Source organism: Vanellus vanellus (assembly GCF_965231255.1).
Source record: "Vanellus vanellus genome assembly, chromosome: 14".
In the NCBI taxonomy this organism is placed as follows: Eukaryota; Metazoa; Chordata; class Aves; order Charadriiformes; family Charadriidae; genus Vanellus; species Vanellus vanellus.
The window spans coordinates 13,475,372-13,496,348 of NC_138919.1; the positions used below are offsets into that span (position 1 = coordinate 13,475,372).

Here is a 20,977-nt window from a genome sequence, read left to right on the forward strand (position 1 = left end):
GTAGCCTCCATCCCAGGGTATGGCAGGAGCAGGACAGTAGGACGCTAGAACAGCATCATTCACCTGAACTCCAACCAAAAGCTTTACGGCATTTTAAAAGCATTACAAAGATGACTTTGTAATTACTGAATACTTTCAACCAGCAGTTGCGTTAAAATCTACGGGATTATCTACATATGCAGATATTCTATAGGGTCATAGAAAGCTGTGCTGGAGTTGGCCTTCAGGAGTCATTTTATCCATCTGCATTGCCCTGCAGCAGGACCAGATCTATTTAATTAACAATGAGCAAGAACTGCAGGAAATAATAACGAGCAAGAACTGCAGCTTTAGGAAGCTGAGCAAAATTTGTCAATGCTACACAACAGCTATGGCAAAGAAATGAATGCAACATCAAAGAGTGGGTTTTGAAATACCACTTGCACGACACGTACGAAAAAGCAAAATTTTCTGCTCTTTCAAGCTGAATTTGCTGAACCGCCACGGGCGGGGAAGCTGCCCTTTGATGCAACAAGTGTACAGCACACGTTTTCCAAGAATATTGACTGCAATAACACATTCTCCACTAACAAAGTTGTCTTAAAACCAGATAACACTAAGGTTAACACAAAAAAAAAAAAGTCTGTCTTTCATTTATTTGCTTTTTTCTAAGAGCAGGAGGATAGTTAAGAGCTTACTGAGGTCCGCTTTAGAGTGGGTCCAGAGGAGGGCCACGAGGATGACCCGAGGGCTGGAGCACCTCTCCTATGAAGAGAGGCTGAGAGAGTTGGGGCTGTTCAGCCTGGAGAAGAGAAGGCTCTGGGGAGACCTTCTTGCGGCCTTCCAGTATCTGAAGGGGGCTACAGCAGAGCTGGGGAAGGACTTTTTACAAGGGCATGTAGTGACAGAACAAGGGGGAATGGCTTCAAACTGGAAGAAGGTAGATTTAGATTAGATATTAGGAAGAAATTTTTCACTCTGAGGGTGGTGAGGCACTGGCCCAGGTTGCCCAGAGCAGCTGTGGCCGCCCCATCCCTGGAGGTGTTCAAGGCCAGGCTGGCCGGGGCTTGGAGCAACCTGGGCTGGGGGGAGGTGTCCCTGCCCATGGCAGGGGGGTGGGACTCGGTGATCTTTAAGGTCCCTTCCAACCTAAACCATTCTGTGATTCTATGACTACAGATTAAGCACTTGAAGATGTGGGGTGAGAGAAGGATTTTAGAGCAAATGGATGCAGGAACGCCCCACCTGCCTCCAATCACCTTCTACGGTGATGATCCTTAGCTTAAAGTTTTGGGATATTTTCGTATGTCCAAAATGCATATTGAGACGCCAAGATAATGTCCCTGCCACACCTTTATTTTAACAAAGACGTGTCAGTTCCTGATGGATTCTTTTACAAGCTACTTGGGAATTTCCACTGGCACTGGGACAGTCACACAGCAATTGTTCTCTTTGAAAACACAGAGCAGAGAATGACATTTCAGCAAAGCACGCACAAAGAAATAATAACTCAGGGTACAGGTCCTGGTTCCTGGGAATTACCCACTGAACTCCCAACCATCTTATCAAAAAGCCACAATGCCCAAGTCTCAAACTTCACTTTTATTCCTCTTCAGGAGCCAATCACAAGAGCAGCACCAACATATCAACGCAGATATTCGTACTCCTATGTCTGTCCCCCTTAAAACACACCCTAATAGTAAGTTGAAAGATGTTGTGAACCAGAGCATGAAGCATTTCCTGCTACACGCTCCTTCCTTTTAACCAGAAAAATTCCTAAACCAGAGGACCCCAATGTGTTGGACCAGGGGCAGGTTTTCTGCTGGGATGAGACGCTCCTTTCGCTGTCACCTCAAAAAAAAAAGGCAAAAAATGCGAAGTCCCGCTTACCGCTCCGAGCATGATCCTGAAGATGAGCCACCGAAAGCCCCAGATGACGATGCTGGAAGGAGGAGTGTACCGGGGCAGGCGGGAGAGGGTCCAGAGCGGGCAGAGGAATATCCCCAGGAACCCCGTTTCCAGGAGCTGCGATTCCCATCCTGTAGTGCCAACATGTGAAAAATGAAAAAGAAAATAGTTATTGGACAAGTCTTAGAAGTTAACCTTTCACAAATTTTAGACACCCAAGAAGAAAAAAAAAAAAAACCAACCTGTAATGCTTTTTAGGTCGAACTCAGGGGAACTGAGGTACCAGCTCCGTCCTAACACACACATCACACACACTGGGAATTCAGATGCTTTAAGTTACAGTGTGAATGATGTGCATCTACGTTTGGAGCATTGTGTTGTTCTTCTCCAAACACACACACTGACGCTTTTGTTGTTTACATGGTTATTTTATGCGGCGTGAAAGCGAGAGGAAAAAATAAGAACTTCTACGAAGCAAAGGAAAACGTGATTTAAGTGCCTTGGGAATGGGCAAGGTGACTCAGGCACACAGCTGACTCCTGCAGACCACCGACTGACCCAGAGACTGCAAACACTCCCACTGACTTTCCTGGATTTGTGCCAAAATAGGGCAGCCTTTATCTTCAAAAGACAATGATTAAAATCACATCAAGTCTTATTCATCACCAACACTAACGTGCAACCAGAAGCTTTGCATTTTTACTCACAAAGAGACGTCATAATGAAAAAAGTCCGCACCGTCCATCAAGACGGTTTTACACGTTGCTGGATTTAGCAAAATTCCTCTAGACTGAATACCGGTAGAGCTGAGATCAAAGCACAGCCTCGTAACCGCGCAGTGAACCTGTCACCTGCGAGACCAGACGCTTGGGAGAAGGCAGACTGTAACCTGCTTCACGCAAATCTGCGTTTTGCATTTTCTCTTTCCAGCACAGCATAAAGTATAAACATTGAAATGTTTATTCCGGAAGAGCCAGAACACAGCAGGTCTGTTTTGACAGGTGAAATCCAACCTCCACTACATTTTTAAGTAACAATATACTGATGTCAAAACCAAATTTCTCCAACTTCGTCCTACCTCCAATTACACGCCCTTATTTTCACTTATTTCCGAGAGATGCAATTGCACTCCAAAGCCATTAAAAAACATTAAAAAAATAAAAAAGGCATGCTAGTGGGGACAATTCCTGAAAACTCAGCAACCTTGTTGGAGCCATTTAAGACGCTGGTATCCCCACCTACATGTCTACATACAGACGGTGCCCATGGGTCACCTGTAGCCATGTTCCTTCCCAAGAGTCCCCCAGGCACTTTCCTGGTTTTCAAACGGCAGCAACAAAGTTTGGTCCATAACACCTCCCTTCACCCAGCCCCGACGGGCAGGGAAACACCTCCCAAAGGCTTTCATTTCTGCCAGCTCCAGTCGGAGACCCCCCCCCATTGCACACCAGGTCGAGATTTTTCAAACCCGTGATTTGATGTTGTCACACAAGCAAAAAAACACATTGAATTTACTTTAAAATATTTCAAGCACCAGTCATGCAATCTCCTTTTTTTTTTTTTTATCTTAATAAGCACAAGGTCCCTTAAATCAAAATGCAATTTTTTTTCCTCGAAAAGATTCTTATACATCAAATGGCTATTAAAAAAATCCCCATTCTCCCTCCATACATCCTGTGGTTTCTAGAACAGACACCCCAACTGCCAAACTTAGCGCTTCTGAGAGGAGAAGCAAAGTATATTGTTATAAAAGCAGCTGCACCAGGAAGGCGATGGCTAATGCAAAATGTGAAAGGTTAATTGTTACTAAACCCAGCCACAAATAGCAGTTACGGGTCTAACTGGCACCAAAATGGTAGTATATCTCCTTCATTTCTGCCTGCACAAGAATCCCACTGTTATCCCCGTTTTCATATGTTAATCACTGTGTTCCCCTGCAGACGTATAGGATGCACGCGGGACGGCTGAGCAGGAAGGCGTCCGCCTCTCCATCTCCAAAACGCCCTTTGGGTCCCTACGCGTACGCGTTTCCCTTCCAGAGCAGCATCGCCTCTCACCAAGCAGGACACGGGGGGCATTTCTTTTAATTTTATTTTAAACCCAAACTCCTCGGGAGGCGCGTGCGGAGGGAAGCGGCACGAAGGGACCGCGCGATGCGGCGCGGCGCGTTTCTGCTGCGTCAAACGGGTCGGGCGAGCGCGCAGCCAGCAGGCGGGGACGCCCGGCGGGAGCGCGCCCCTGTCCGAAGCGAAGCCGAAGCCTTCCCGGCATGCGTCGGCCTCCGAGGATCACCGTGAGTTCAGCCTGCACCTGTGCTTCTTGTTCCAAAGCGACAAGTTTGAATCCTGGCACCGCCACCGCCCGGCTGCGAGTCCATCCAACCGCATAATCCGACGCCAACCGTGCCAGCGCGGGGGGACAGCCCAGCGCCGCGGCGGGAGGGGAGGACCGGAGCGAACAGTGCTGCCAGCTGTTGGGAGAAACCTCCTAAATTACCCGCTGCTGACAACGGGGGCTGGCGGCGGGCGCAGCTAAGCCGGCACCAAACGGGGTTTAAGCGCAAGTGCAGCCAAGGACAAACTACGGTCACAGCACCGTTTCAGAAGTCTCCGCCTAAACCTCCTCGGCTTGCGGCTAAATCCTGTCCAGCTCCGGCTGCTCTGCGCCCATCGATGGCAGCGGGCAGATTTGCTAGCGCTGAGGAAGTGTTGTGCTCTGCTTTGCTCTGCCACTGACCTTCGTATCAGATCACAGCCAGTTCCCGCTAAAAACCCAAGTTTTAGACGCAGATATGCACGGAGAGCCTCTGATTTATTAACAACCCTCTTCCTGATGGACTGAGCCTCCACAGCTGGTAATGTGGTCATGCAGATCAATTTTCCGTTCTAGCACACGTCACCCAGACAGCCCCATACCCTGCCCTCGGCAGTGGAAGCTCCTCTCCAGCCTCCATCCATCTTCCTCCCACCCCAAGCAGCTCCTCGCCCTGGACCCTTCCCCACGACAGCCCTCCCACTCCCTCCCCACGGCCAAAGTTGTCCCCGCTTTCCCCTTCCCCATTTAGCACGGATCTCATCCCGACTGTAACTTGTTAGACCTCTTATAGGCTTCATCCCGTGCAAACAAAGCACGGCTTGATGTTACTCCATGAGCAATGCAAGCGCTTGTGATGGTAGGATTATCCAAGACACTACATGCGTCATATTTTCTACTAAAAATTACAGCTAAATCACGATGACTTTCAAGGACGCAAACACGTCGTTCAACACCACAACTGTATCCCCAGTACAGCGTAAAAAGGGGGGGAGCTCTGCTCCATCTCACATGCGCTTTACTGTAAGTTGATATCAGAAAGGCAAGATTACACAATCCATCAGCAGAAACCTTGCGTTTCTAGCTGCTGCCTTCAAACAGTTGTTCGTGTCTACCCCTTAAAAGCCTCAGACTCAAAATCCCTTGCAATCTTAGACAGGTTTGAGGCCTTAACCACGTGTCTGCTGAACACTGCTGAAGTGAGCATTGCCACCATCACTTCTGAGGCTCACAAAGCCCAAACACACTGTGACACCTACAAGGAATCAACCAAGTCATCACACCTTGGCAGGGAAGACCTTAGGAACAAGCGGTACCCAGCTCAGCCCTGCAGCTAAGTAATAACAGTATTTTTCTCTGTATCCTTATGTTGTGGTATAGGTCGAATTGGCTCCTGGGGACGTGGGGGACCCCAGATGGGAGCGCCAGATGCTCCCCTCTACCCCTCTTCAACGAGGTCCTCAAACCAGCACACTTTATTGTCCTCTTCTGGTTATCAAGTGGGCAGTGCTGATGAGGTGTATTTGCTGACGTGGCAGTGCCAGGCAAAGAAGCATCCTCCAATTCCACCAAACACACTGGGAACCATGTACCGAACCCACCTCCAAGCTGCAGAAATTCTCATCCTCGACATTTTTTAGGACAGTTCTACCACCGCAAAAGCACAGATATGACGGAAGTCATCTCCACGACCTGGGGGGACCCAGAGGGGGAACCAAATGATCCCCAACTTTGGGGCTGTGGGAGGGGAGGGGAGGGCAGGTGCTGAGCTTCGGGAGCTTTAGGAGCACCCATGGGACAGCCACGGAGCATCGCGCAAACCGAGAAACTAGTGGGCAGTATGGGAATCAAAGCACTGGTAACAGAGCAAAGATTCCTGACCTGTAACGACGCCCATTTATCACATCCAGCGACACTTCCCAATCCTAGCATTTTTGGAGTGAAACCCATTTTATAAATGGCAGCAAACCCCACGATATTTAGAGGCATCGGGGCTATCCCAGAAAGGCAGCTCCCATCCTCAAAGCGCCAACCACCACATCCTCGTTGCCTGGGCTAAATCTCGGGGCTCACCTCCGCCCCGGTCCCTCCGGCCCCGACGCACACTGATACTGCTGGGAACGAAAGGGTCACGTTGTTGACCCACCTGCTCCTGTTTTCTTCAGTTGGATCTAGTCAAATTTCAGCAGCTGCAGAGCGGCACAAAGCGCCCCATTGTTATCTCCCGCGCAGCCGGAGAGGGAGCCACGAGGTTTTTGGTGGGTTTTTTTTTTTTTTTTTTTTAAAAAAAAATTGAAATAAAATAAACTGCCAATGGCGGCTGCACTTGCCCCACACGCGTTTCGAATGTTTGTTACATGCTCCGAACTCGATGCGGCAAATTCCATAGTTTGGCATTTTCTAGAGGTCTCTGCTGGGGCAGGGGAGGAGGAGAAGCGGGGAGGATGTGCCGGGGGGGCGGGGGGGGGGACAGGAAAGACAGGGAAGGAGAGGAAGCAAAAACAAAACCATAAAAAACACCTTTCCCGTTTTCCTTTTAGGGATTTCAAATGTTTTTCTTCTTCAAAATGATATAGAACCTCCAAGAGTTTAAATTTTCAGCTAGGAAATTCAGCTCAACGGCAAGCGATCTCTAGAGTCACAAACCATTTGCTGCTTGAAAGAGGAACTGCGAAAACCGGCACCACGTCCCGCGGCAGAGACCATACGCCTCGGCAGGAACATCTGATGCGCTGTAGAAAACATTACTGGTGTTTAACATGTTAAAAAAAAAAAAAAAAGACAAAACAGTCAATTTGGTATGAACAATCTCCAGGAAAGTCCGAAGCAGCCCCATTATGGCTCCCTATAGAGAGTATTATTTCTAATGGAATATAGATTATATAGCATTATATCATTAAGGTTTCCAATTTTCATCTTTATTATTTACCATCAAATGCCTGATGGAAAAACCAGCTAAGTTATCGCGGCTTGTCCATGGCTACAGAGGAAAGCCGTGCAATCCCTTCCCACCCAGTCCCGCACGCCGCCCCTCCAGCCTTCCCGCACCCCAAACCAGTTTTCTGTTTACACGGACAGTCGGGGAGAAAGCAATGAGGCAGAGAAGGGCAGAAAACCTTCAGAAGTGAATACAAAATAGTCAGACCCGAGGATAATGAAGTTTCTTATTTTCAACCCATCTATTTTTCTAAGGGAAAAAAAAATAAATCATCTGGTTAAAATCAACCCCCATACCTAGCCATGGTAGAAACAGCTCAGATAGATAAATTATTTTTAATAATTCCTCTTCCTAAAATATGGGATAAGGTGAAATGGCAAACCGCCTCTCTTCGTATATACATATCTACACATACAATTTATAGAGATATATATTTATATGTCTGTGCCGTACGTTTGCACGGCACAGACAAATGCTTCTACAACGTCCACGCATTTCAGAGCTCTCTCTGCAGGCAGCGCAGCCAGGGCGCCGCAGCTGTCCGCCTATGAATATTGTGTGTCAGACGCCCCGGCAGCCAGAGCCAGGGAGACACCCAATACGGACCGACTTACACTGGAATTACATTAACTGCTCCCGAGCCTCTCCTCCCTACCTCCCTGAAATTTAGTATGATATAATTTCAGCTATAGCGTTAAAACACCTGTTGAAAATAGTATGAGTTACGCTGACGACTACAGGATATTCTGACCAAGGACTTCAGTTTGCAAATGCTCTTTGCAACGACCACGTGCGGTTCAACCGACGCAAACGGACTGGTGTCCGGCAGCGAGCGATACGCCCGCAATTAGGTGTTTACCTGCCGGGGTGCTCCCAGGGGCGCCGGGCTGCCCTTCGCTTCTGCACCCACCGCTCGTCCCCGTCTCCTTCCCGGTCAGGGTCTCCTCCTTCACCCTCACCCTGCCAGCCGTACTCATCCCCACGTGCAGAAACGCGGAACATATTAGAAAATGCTCTGAGCTCTACTAATATATCAATACTTTTTTTAATAAGTACATTAGTGCCTTAAAGGAGAAGAGTCAGGTCAAACCTAGCCCTCTTTTCCAACTATAAATCTACAAAAAAAAAAAAAAAAAAAAAAAAACCAAACCAAAAAACCCCACCCATGGAAAATAAACATTTCAGCTTTTTCCTTATTTTTTTATTTTTTTAAAAAAAAACAAAATACCCTGTAAATCATTGCAGCTTTCATCATTCATAGCAACAACATCCTCAAAGGAAAGCAGAGCTCCTAACTGTCCTAAAAAGGAGCTGCATTGTCTTGAATTGCCTTGCGAACATGTCCTCTAGTAACTTAAAACACCGCGCTTGCCAGCTAACTACAAATACTTTTTACTTTATCTCCAGCGTGAAACACCGGCCACACTAAAACCCATGGCAAAATTATCACCAGTTTCAAGGGGGTTTGGCTTTCACCAGGCGTTCCACAGGTCTCAGCTACCACCTGTCGAAAACGCGCTGGTTTTTTCCTCCCCGCTGGAGAGGAGCGGCAGGGGAGCAGCGGGCTCAGCAGCCAGCCCCGGGGCAGGGCAAGAGCATCGCGGTGCTGAAGATAACACTAAAAACCCAAGCCAGCAGGATCCCTCCGCTGCTGTGCCATTCCAGAAGCACCGGGCGCTCCATGAAGCACCACCAGCAGCTGTCCTTCCCCTGTGGCTCTGCTTTTTTCCAGCCATTTTTCCTTTTCCGGCAGGACAACAAACCTATCAGGGGGGCTGACTCATTCCTCTGACTCTCTAGTTTTCCGAGTATCAATAAAAAGTAGAGGCACAAAGAGCACATATAAGAAACGTTCAAGTTTGTGTCAAGTTTTAAAAGTTTCCCAGGGCTCCTGATGGACAGGATTCCTGGTGACTCCTAATGGAAAGATCAGGTCTCTCCGCAGTCACACAGTCAATCTGTGAACACGAAAACCCTGTTAATGATGTCAGAGAGCAGTTCTGAATCTCCTCCATCAACAGGCAGAGCACACGCGCACGGCTTAACTTGGAAATAATTTAGGTCTTCAAGCAGGGGGAAATTCAAGCCCAGGCAGTGGCACTGCCCGCGCCACAGGAGCACAGCAAAGCTCTCTTCAACTGCTATAAAGCAGAAGGTTTTTACTTTAAGACTTAAAAACACTGCAGAGCTACGAGAACGTTTCATTTTGAAGTCACTCAAAAAAAAAAACCACCCCAAAATTCCAAGTGCGACAGATGCTGACCTCAGAAGCACATCTGAACTTGGCCAGAGAAAGGAGGAGAGATGCTTAAAAAAGAAGAAATCGGTCCACCGCAGCTCTGAGGAAAGGACAATGAGGAAAGACAATGGTTTATTGCTTCTCAGTTCGGCGGTGCCTTTCCCGTACGGATCCCAGAACAAAGAGATACGCCTCGCAAGCCGCCTGCCCCACGGGGTCTCGAGTCTTTTCAGAGCGATGAAAGCCAAAGCTCAGAGGGCTGAAGGACAGAGCTCCTTTTGGCACCTTGTCCTGGGCAAGAGCAGATTATCCCACTCCTCCACTCCCATCCCCCGGACACGTGGCTGCCCCAACCATCAACGAGCCCAAGATCTGAACTAGCTCCCACAGTCAAATTTCGCCATATCCATTTTCCCCAAACACCACCTATATTAAATGTTTCACGTTTCTCATTTGCCGAAGAGGTAACAGACAGAAGCTTCGCGTTTCTGCAGCCAACAGAATAGTTCTTGATGTTGTTGGAAGATTTGGAAAGATGTTATCAATAACTTTTGTTCTTAAAGTATAAACCACACAGAAAAAAAAAAAAATTTAGCATAAAAACTTTTAAAAGCTTCCAAGTGCTCTCCAGGGTAGTCATTAGAAACTACTTAGGTAACAGGAGGGTGATAACAGTGAGTTAATGCAGCGTTAAATTAGCCCTCCTTCCATGCAGAACTTTAAGTGACAGAGGAATCAGTTGGGAGGATTTTTATTTTATTTTTTAAATAATGAAGTTAATGGATTTCCTGTTTTTAGCTCTGTGGGCGGCTGTCATTTTGAGGGATCCGTATATACTGTATTTAATTACTCTGTCTTAAAGTAAGGAAAATAATTTCACCTGTGTTCGTATGAACTCACGGGCTCCAGCATCCCTCAAGCGTGGCCATCAAGGCAAGGAGAACGTGCAAGCATCGCTGCCCGTCAGCGAGGTGCGTGCTGTCTCTGGAGATGTGTAACCACAGCAGCTACTGCTTACTCATCGGACTTCTCAACATCTCAAGCCATCCCTCAAATCTTCCCATGGCCAACAGCCATAAGACCTGTGCCACAGACCTCGGTGAAATGAGGGGAACGACCATCGAGAGATGGCAGTGGCTTCCCAGGGTTCCTCACTGTCCTCCTGCGGGCACAGCTTGGGTTGGTGCTGAGCCCCAGGGCAACCCCACAGGAGGTTTAACAGCTCCTCCGGCCTCACCTCCTGCAGTGGGGAATTCGCCCCATTTCCCCCGAACAGATTATTAGGAGAAGGGTCAATGATGGCCATCAATAAATTTAGACGAAGATCAGCAGCATTTAGGCTGGCCACAAAGATGGGGGGAGACAACAAAGCTACGCATCCTGCGGCCGTCCACAAAGCACACGCCACACAGAGAACTTCATAAAAGAAATGGAAAGTGACAGAAGGGACTGACTGAGACGAGACGCTGAAGAACAGAGCCAGGAAGGGACGCCGAACGAAAGGAGAGGCCAAGGACAGCTGATGAGACGACCCGTTTAGTGTCACCGCTACGTGTTGCATCAGGGCGCAGCAGCGCGCTCTGCAAGGGCTGCGAGTTCCCACTCAACGAATTCTCAGCGGAAGAAAAGAAAGCGGCTTTAAAGGCTTGAAACAAAACCGCCTGAAGGCAGAGAACAATCCCCGGCTGACGGAGTCGCTGGAGGGATGCTTTCCCTGCAGAACCGGTAACCGGCCTACTGCCGAGCCCCCTGGTTTCCTTTGAAGCAGCTGGCTCTGGTACTGCTGGGAGCAAGTCTTGATGGATCACTGGTTTGAATCCAATATTGGGATTCCTCCTGTGCGGAGGTTCAGGTATACACCGCACATACCAGCGGAGATCATCTACTGCCAGGTTCCCATGGCACTAGGAAAACAAAAGGGAAAATACGTATCATCACTAAGGAACTCCGGTTCTCGGGACAAATAATTATAACCTGGAAGGGATTTTCTTTCCAATTATCCTTTCTGTGCCGATCGCTTTGAAGTCCATGATATAACTAAAAGCCAGCTCCGGTTTTCTGGTGAGTTTTCCCTCTGGAAACCCACGCCGATCAGATGAAAAGAATACGTGATGGCACAGCCAAGCGCGCAGAGGCAGGAGGGTTCGGCTTAAAAGAAAAGAAGCAAAACCAGAACATACCCAAAGGACAAAAAAGTCGAAGACTGAACCCTCACCCGCCAAACCAGAACAGTCAGGGTTTGTTCAGGAATCAGCGGTTACTGTACACGTCCCTGCTATGTGACTGGAAAAGCCCCAAATCCACCTCACGTAGAAACACGCCATTTGCTCAGCTGGCAGCTGGTCTGTACGCAGCTCTGCAGGCGCAGCGCTGCTCTCCCGGCGGAGGTCCACACGGGAATCCTGCAGCAACGTTTGCAGCACCTTCCCTCCGTGAAGCTAACAGCGATTCAGCAGCTGAATTATTTCAAAGTCCCTTTATTGCACTGAGTGGTCAAGAGAAGCTCCAGGAGGCTGAAGCGGTGGCTCTGAAAGCCTCAAGAAGAGACAGACCTCAGCTCCCAGCCCTCTTTTGCAGCAAAATTGATGTTTTCCTCCCAGCACTGATAAAGAGCTGATATGGGCCTGATTGGGTCAGAAGTGCAAATCTACCCCAACATGCCCAAGATATGCCAGAAGGCCATCGCTGTTGCCAACACACCTTCCCTAGCTCAGCTTGGCTCTCCCAGCAGGGCCTCCCACCGGCTAGCATCCCCCGCCACTCTGGGCATGGCCCTCTGCTCGGCTTTGGTGGCCACCGCAGTGTGTGTGGTCACTGTGCCAAGAGACGAGGCAGGGAGAAAACCAGCAGGAACGAGCAGAAATGTCCATTCAGGAAACTTAAGGTCATGCTGGGATCAGCAAGTGGGAACTCTGACACCACCTTGGGGCTGAAACTTCTGGGAAGGTCCTCTTGCAACCCAGTCTTGCTACAGGTGGACTCTTTGAAAGATGGAACGGGAGCCTCTAAGCATCTGGGAGAATCAGCATCTTATTCCCACCTGCAGAGCACTCTGAACCTTGGGAGGACACTGCAACCAAGGCCATGAGGATCCTTTGATGGAAAGACCCCAAGGGCTTTGGAAGGTGTAGCTGAATTTGAAATACTAAAAAATCCCTTTGATGCTCATCTCTTCCAGGTTATATTCCTTCTTACTGTGCTTCTCCTCCTTACTCTCCACCAAGAAATCCCTAATATGAAGTAAAGAGCCAGCAATTTCCACCTTCTCAAGCAACCTGTTGAATGCATTTTATCTGTTCTTTATGGACAGGACCCCTGCAGTACCGTGCCATGTGCCTGTGGAGCTAAATTGCTAAAAACAGGTGTCTGTTGGGTGTTAAATCCATCTTCAGGCTGCTTTGGCAGCTTAAGAAACCATTAGCAGCTGTTAACATGGTTCGCATGGCAACGTTGAGCCTAACAGCTCAACCAGCCCGCTTTCTTCACCATTTCAAAACTATCATTCCCCACTTGTACACTTCAAGCAAGAGCAAATTAAAACCAATACCATGAAGGCACCTGGCAAGCTATTTCGCTAGCAGACAGAAAGCAAGTCTCGAGTCTCGAAATAAAAAGCATATTTTTCCTGCTGTATCACGTGAGATTCCCACTGCCCTTGGGAGATCACGTTTTAGCCTCATGCAAGCATATGGCTTAGCATCAACGTTTGCAGGAGATGATAAATACTTTCCGAGGGATGACTCCTTCGTCCAGCATCCCCACCAGTTTGAAGTGGACCTCTCATTTAAAATTTTCTCTGCCTCCCTAATTTTTTCCTGAAGGTAGTGCCTTTAAAATATAGCTTATATACGGAGTAGGGAAAGAAAAAGCTGCATAGTTCATTCACCTCAAAGCAGATATACCCATCCAACCCCTCAATAGCCGCAGAATCACAGGAGTGATGACAAAGGTGCAATCCCAACAGTGAGATGTGAGAAGACCATGAGCAGGTTATGGCCAACTTTTAGGTTGAACGTGAAAGGCCATCCTGGTGCAGGAGAAGAAATACAGATCCTGGTAGTGAAAAGAAGTCCCAGAGAAGGAGCGCACAACTTAGTGTATTAGCTAGCGGACACAGCACATTGTTTTCCGATGGGCTGTTCTTATCGGTGCACGGGCCAGAGACATCAGCCACGGTCACGGTCCCACCATTCGGCGTGACAGACGCTCATCAACACACAGCTACACAGAACCCCTCATCCAATGCCTACAGAACATGCACGCCAAACGCCCAGGAGGCATCATCAGCCCCGCGAACCAGGTGTGGGGCGGGAGCGTGGGGAGAGCCGGTGTTTGCACAGCCGGATCCCACCAACCACGCTCATCCAAGGAAACAGCAACAGTGCTCAAGCCAACAGCCATCAGGAGGGAGAGGACCGCAGGGCCCATTTCCTTCAGCGGTGGTGAACACCAGAAACTACTTTAACCCACACATGGAACTTTCAGTTACATTCCTGCCCCATCTCTTACACTGAAAACCTTAAAAAAAACCAAACCAAACCAAAACAAACAAAACCCAACCAACCAAAAAAAAAAGCAGGAGACTATTTATACAAGACAGCATAAGAAAACCACCACAGTACCTATAATATGAATGTTCTGATCCTAAAAGGGGATTTGCTCCGTCCGGAGTAAAGGCTATTTTGGGGGATTACAGTTAGATAAAAACTATTGATATTGCTGTGTCCTTTCGGGCATCCCCTCCATCCCAGCAGAAGTAAACAAGACTCTCCATTCAGCCACATCACTCTGAAGCAACTCAACCAACTCTAACGAGGTTTCAGTGATGTAAATCTGCTGTAATTCAGGAACGGTTTAATCCAGGCATTTTTCAACATGATGAGCTCAGAAGTGGCCAAAATGACTAATGGGACCTCAACACCCACAGCTTTAACCTCCAAGAACAAAGGAAGAAAGAGGGAGCAGGAGGAAGGAAGACCAAATGCGGATCTCGGGAAATCAAAAAGCTGCTTTCAAAACCCATCTGATTTTAAAAAGATCTGATGGATACGTAGGAGGAAGCAGCAGCTTTTTGGCAATTACGGGACAAATGCCAAAAAGTCAACTGCATTAGGAAGTCGCCCTCTCCCTGCACGGTACAAAGAGATGAGCGGACACACTAACAGGCAGAAATGCTGATGGTCAGAGACCTGAACTACGCGCCAAGTCTTCCGAGTCCCAAAATCTCCCTGTTGATACAAAGAAAGAGATGGACCAGATGGGCAATCATTTAATTCAGTGTCCGAACAACTAAACTGACATACAACACATTGAAAATTACAAACAATAAAAGAAATCAGAAATACTTCAACATAATTATTTTCGGCGGCAGCGAGCAGATCTGTAAGTGACCGTTCAGATGATCAATCCATCTGCAGGGAACATTAAACCTTCAACGTGACCGACCAACCCCAGCGAATCTGCTGCCACATACAAAGGACAATTTACCAAAGCAGCAGAAACAAACCCCACCCACCGCAGAAGCTGGTGTTCTTCCCATCATTACTCATTTTGAAAAAAAGCCAAGTGTCCTTTGGACACCTTCAAAGGTAATCTGTTAATGGATGTCAGAGGCAGAAAGGGAAGGAGGACGCAGCCAGCACAGGTCGCAGAGCCGTGCTCAGCCACCTCGAACCAAAACCTGCCAGTTCCAGCTTAAACAGAAAAAAAACTAATTAAAATGCCGCGGGCCTGATGTCAAGATTTCAGATGATGACCTCTCCATCCCATCCCCCAGAAACAGTGACAATTATTAAGCAGCATGTCAATACCATAACATTTTCAATATTTCTTTTGCTATAAAGCAGCCCCAATTATTGCCCTAAATTTGCCTTTCTGTTCCCTCTACCACAGAAATTCCCCACCGTGATCAAATTACTTCACCAGGATACTCTGAGAGGAGAGACAAAAATAATTGCGAGAGTCTTAAGATCTCAGGTCATTTCTTTTAAGCTCTTTTCTCAGCCTGTCCTAATATTTTAGTCCCTCTAGGAAATGGGGACGCACAGCAGCCACCCAGAGCAGCTTCCACCCGTGTCAAACACGAGCGGAAAGCAGCTCAGCTCACAACCTACAAAATAACAGGAGTAAAAAGCCAATTACAATATGCATCTAAAATATAAATTTAGACTTTAGCTGATAAAAAAAAAAAAAAAAAGGTAAATACAAATCAGGTTTATGTTGAGAAACAGCCAGATGTGGCATTCATTATGCGTTGCTCTTATTAACGTGCCATTCACGATGTTTCCTCGCCACGTGTATAGATATTACTTGTTAAACTTCAAAATCTCAGTCGCTGGCAAGAAAGCCAGAGACAGACACCCTTATTAATCGGAACCAGCAGCTGTGAGAATGACTGTGGATTCCATTTTTAGGAATAAGCAAGTTTCAGAGTGGTAAGAAAACAAAAAGATAAAGCAACACAAAGCAGAGTTATTTATTTTGACAGCTGGGGTTTAGTTGTTTTAACTGTTTATGAGGGTTCTAAAAGAAACTCTGAAATCCACTTTGTGAAACTAAGGAAGCCTCAGTAAGAGCAGCCAGGCTGCGGGTCCGGGGAGGAGACGCAGCTGAACTGTGTGTTTTGGGGTTGGGGACACCCGCGGGGACGGGGGGGGGACACAGTAAAGGGCTCCGGTGCCCCCCCCCACCCCGGCTGTGCGCATCCCAGGGATGCTCCTGGGAGCCACGCGTCCCCCGATGCACAGCCCCCGGCAGGCGCGGGGTCCCTGCCACCTCCCCGGGCACAGGCACCCCCAGACCCGCTGCCTGACCCCAAAATCCCCCCAGTTTTGTCCGGGCAGGGGTTACTGCTGGTAACCGTGGCAACGGGGCATCCTGCTCCCGCCTGGCTCCCGTTGCTTACACCCCTACAGGTGTCACCCGCCCGCCCAGCCCAGCAGCCAGAGCCATGACCCAGGGGCGCTTTGTTGGTTTAAATTAAATATCAACGTGCTTCCCTTCAGCGGAAAGTAGACCTAGCAACCTAGAGTATTTAGCATCAATATATTCCAAATATTTCACTCCCATTCGCCCGAAGGGCACGATAAATTATCGCTTCCCGCTCCTTTACTTCCTGCGCCTGAAAACAGGTCATACCTTGATGCACTTTGAAAAGGTTTTGCCAAAAGCCCAGTGCGGGCAATGGGAGTCTGCGGGGAGGCGCGGGGAGGCTGTGCCCGGCGCGGGGAGGCTGTGCCCAGCGCCATCGGCCCTCCGCTCCCGCAGGAGGGACACGGGGATGGGGACCACGGGGATGGGGACCACGGGGATGGGGACCACGGGGATGGGGACCACGGGGATGGGGACCTGTCCTGCGTGGCAGGACAGGCTCCAACACAAAGATGCAGCCACAAAGGAAAAAGCTGAGGGAAGGCGAGGAGAAAAACTTCCAAAAAAACCCCAAAAGGTATTAGTACAGAAGTAACAAGGAAACTCCCAACGTTGAGTTTGTTTCTGCATGAGCGTGAATTCCTCAGTAACTTTTTTTTTTTCTTGAAAACATTGAAACTAGAGGAAAACAGACCACTTTATATGTGTTTTCACATACATTTTCTCATTCAGAGGACCTGTACCTTAGCTCTGATATCCATGAGCAGACGTTCTGCAGATACTCTAGAACTTCGTTAAATAAAATACGAAGTACTGGATCAGGTATGTTAATGACACGGCCACAGTTAACTGACATTAACTGCACAACTTCTATGAAAATGATCACTGTTAATATTGCCTGAAGAAAAACAAAGTTCTCAATTCCTGGAAGTTATGAGCCACCCTATTTTTTGGAAAACACTACGTGTTCATCTTATGGTTGAGAATGCCAGCTGGGATAAATTACTTTTACTTTGCCTAATCTTCCCCAACACTTGGAAAAGAACGTATATTTTTTTTTGCTTTCTTGCTATTTTGCAAAGTTGTTGCCTACTATTGAACAGTCAATATCATTATGTGCTAACAAAGCGTAAAAATAAAAATATTCTTCCAAAAACATTTTCCTGAAAGGAAACTCCCTGAAGAGCTACGCTCAGCTTCCAAGGAGGCAGAATTCAGTATCAAACCTGGAAAAAGTGGCAAATTAGATATTATTTTTATACTAAAAACTAAAAACAAACCAAAACCAAACCAAACCCTAAAACTATTACTTAGACCTTCGGCAAAGGTGGGGCCCTAAGTCTGAACACAGACCGGTTGCTCAGGTATAAACACGAGCAACACATGATCGGCATCCATCGGGATTTACAACGAGCACAGTAGATCAAACGGTTTCCCCTTAACTCCTCTGGAATCACTGCATGCACAGTACTGTGTGCCTTGTGTGTCCTTTTTTCACACTATTGCGTTAAACCCGGCTAAACAGAATTATTCAGGTAAGAAACAATTTGGAAACAGTGAGAGCAGAGTACAGTGATTAAAAAAGTAATGCCTGCCTGCCTGCCTGCCTGGGTAAATAGGAGCGCTTCTTCACTGAGCCGCTCAGAAAAGGCAAGCCAAAGGGCCCGGAGACACCATCTAATTGGGAAGGCTGAAGAGCCGCTGTTCAACAGCTTTTGGTAATTAACCTAAACGAGGAGTTTTCCCCTGGTAACTCAGCCCGTCATTAGCCGTATCACCTGGCAGCCCAGGGCCACCGCTCAAGGCAGGATGGCGCACAGACCCAGCACAGAGGTGCTCCAACGGTGGCGCTGGTCACCTACATCCTGGGACAAATCCTCCCCTTGACAGTGTCATCAGGGAGTTTGGGTGACAGCCCCGCGCTCGGCCGCCTCTCCAGCCCAGGTCCTGGGGTGGGAGCGCCGAGCACCGCTCGCCCCACCAACGCCAGTGCCTGCACCGCAGCACGGGCTGTGCCCCGCGGGCAGCACACCCCAGGCCCCAAAACTGGCGAGTTCGGTGTCTTAAGCTGGTTCTGGGCAAACGCTTCATTTTCCCCTTCTGCTTGCACTCTGCATGCGCCGCCACAGAAACGGCCGCTCCGCCGCCCCGTCCCCACCTGCCCCCCCGACGCAGTTTCCAAGCCCAAATCCATCTGGGACAGGAGCACATGTTCTTGAGAGACCTGAGCTGTCAGGCTCAACCGTCAAGAGAATAATTTGATGGGAGAAGTATCAAGGGAGCAATCAAGAAAATCTTGGGAAGGAAATTAAAACAGATATACGTTCCCCAAATTACAACATCCACTTCAAACCCGTGCGAGCTGAAATCTATATTTACCCAAGGCAAAGTAACTACATAATTGCACTCTGCAGAAATGACTACGCAAGACTAAACACGTGCCGCACGCCCGGGGGGAAGTCTCCGGTCTTCCACGATCTGCTTCAGGCCGTGCCGTTGCCTCAGTTTACCTCCTCTCCCGTGTCCTTTGGGCCAGGCGGCTTTGCACTGGACCACCACACCGGGCACCAAAGCGACGCAGAGCCGCTCCCGAGGCACCGGCGGTGGCACTGGCGGCGCCGGCGGGTTTAGAACTGCGGGGCTCTTCGGTTCTTGTTTTCTGCCCCATCCATCAAACCAATTTCCCTTGACAGGGAATTAAGGACACTAATTATTTCTGCACCCTCTCCAGCTGCAGGCTCTGACAGCTGTTGCTGATGCACCTATAGGGCCGGAGAGAGGGATGGAGGAACGCCGAAGCTCCCGATGCAGCGCCGTTATGAAGCAATAGCTAACATTTTAAGCCTCACAATTCTATTTTTATTCATGCCTACGTCCCATAGTCGGTAGCCAAACACAGCAATAAAGACAACCCTAAATCCAGTCCCGTCCTTCCTCTCTTCTAGCCCGGAGATCATTAAAAAAACACAATACCAACAAAACCAAAGAGGCAGCCCCACCGCCACACTCACAGGATGCAATCTTGCATTTGAAATCGTCCAACAGTTTAACTGGCAAGGCTTCCCCCCCCCCAGGAATGCATTTTTAAAATTGTTAGCTCTTTCCCTACTTCATAGAGCTCCGAACAACCATTTACTACTAATTGCTTCTGCTACAAAATCTAAACCAATTGCAAATGAATTCTTGGAGATGTTCAGAGCAGGAATTTTGCTCCGTTGGTGACCACAGACACTCAGTATAGATTCCTAAGGATGTAGCAGCACGAAGGCAGCTCACCCTAACTTTGTCGTGAAGAGAAGCCCGGGTGACTGGCCACGCTTGGAGGCTGGCTGGGTTTGCACAGCCCACCAGTGAGGTGTGAAGACCCAGCAGGGCTGAGCGAAGGGTTTGCACAGCCAATTTATCAAGCAAAGATGTCCTGATGCTCGTGCAACCTCTGGTGACGGTCCTGATTCAGGTCACCCCAACAAAAGAACTCTTTTGCCCCTCCGACAGATCCTGCACCACGGCTTTCCGACGGAAGACATGGAGCCGGGTGTCCCAGCAAACATCTACCTACAGCAACCCCACAGCAATCCCCCTTCTCCAGCCCAGCTGCAAACGCCGCGAAGCCCTCCTGGTAAGGAAAGGAGGGGGGAAGAAAAGCAGCGTGTTTTCCCACAAATACTACCATTCCCCGAGTTCTGCTGAGAAGCTGCCAGTTGGAAGGATTCAGCGGTTTAATGATAACATAACAGCACACAGCAAGATTTTCCTTTGCCCCTGGCCACGAAGCAGCCGGCCACGGTTACGCTGCCGGCAACCTGGGTGGTGGGTTTCCCATGCGTGTGACATCAAATTCACTGGTGAGGATATTCTGTAGCATATAATTAGAATTTTTGCTTCTAATTTGAAGAAGCAGCTTTTTATATTTTTCTATAAACCGCTGAAATCAACCACATTAAAAAAAATCACACAGGATAGTGACAACTGATATTAAACAGCTATTCACATATGTCCCAATACCACAAGCCTCGTACACCCGCTCGGCTCTCCCCGCTGTAAGAAATCCAAATGACTTCAGTGCATAAAACGAACCATATGAATTAATCACTGGCTTTTCTGTCCTCACTCTCCAGTGTTGTTAATTCAGGCTGAAAACGCACGTGCCCCAGTACAAAGAGTGATCCAAGGGAGCGCGTCGTTCGTTAAGCGTTCAGCAATGTAAAGCCAACCTGGAAATGCAAAATAGCAGGTACCGCTTGGGGAGTTTCTATACAAATAGTTATCAATACCCCGTCAAAGCCAGGGAAAATATCCTGCAACTGCTTTAATGCTGAAATTGCAAGTGGATGGAAACACCTCTAAAGCAGCCGCGCAAAGAACGCATTCTTTTTGTCGCTAGAAATAACTGCCCAGTCTTCGATGCGAACTTCCAATCATTAATGGCAAACTTGTCGGTAGAGCCGAGGGCTGCAATTCAGTAACTGGAAACACGTGTGAAGGTAGCCCGAACACCAGCACCGCTTACTCCGGTGATTTATCATACACCTGAGGCCGCAGTACGCTCACACCAATAAAGCCCGGGATGGAAGGGAGAAAAAAATGTTTCATTTAAAAATCATTTGAAACGTGGTAAGGGAACCAAAAGCGATTCTAAAATATCTGCGTTATTTGTTAAAATAAGTACTCTATAAACCAGTCAATTTTTAAATGTTACCGTGTGCGGTAAACTTCTACGCAAAAACATT

General features: G+C 48.2%; 1 protein-coding gene across 1 annotated transcript in view; it reads right to left on the bottom strand.

The window, feature by feature from the left end:
• LMF1 (lipase maturation factor 1) overlaps positions 1 to 20,977 on the bottom strand; it is a gene marked incomplete at its 5' end in the record, with an annotated part of 207,559 nt that overhangs the window by 144,849 nt on the left and 41,733 nt on the right. The window contains one exon of the mRNA XM_082490667.1: positions 1,870 to 2,018. Within this exon, the coding sequence (XP_082346793.1) occupies positions 1,870 to 2,018 (149 nt within the window). The remainder of the gene's footprint in view (positions 1 to 1,869; positions 2,019 to 20,977) is intronic.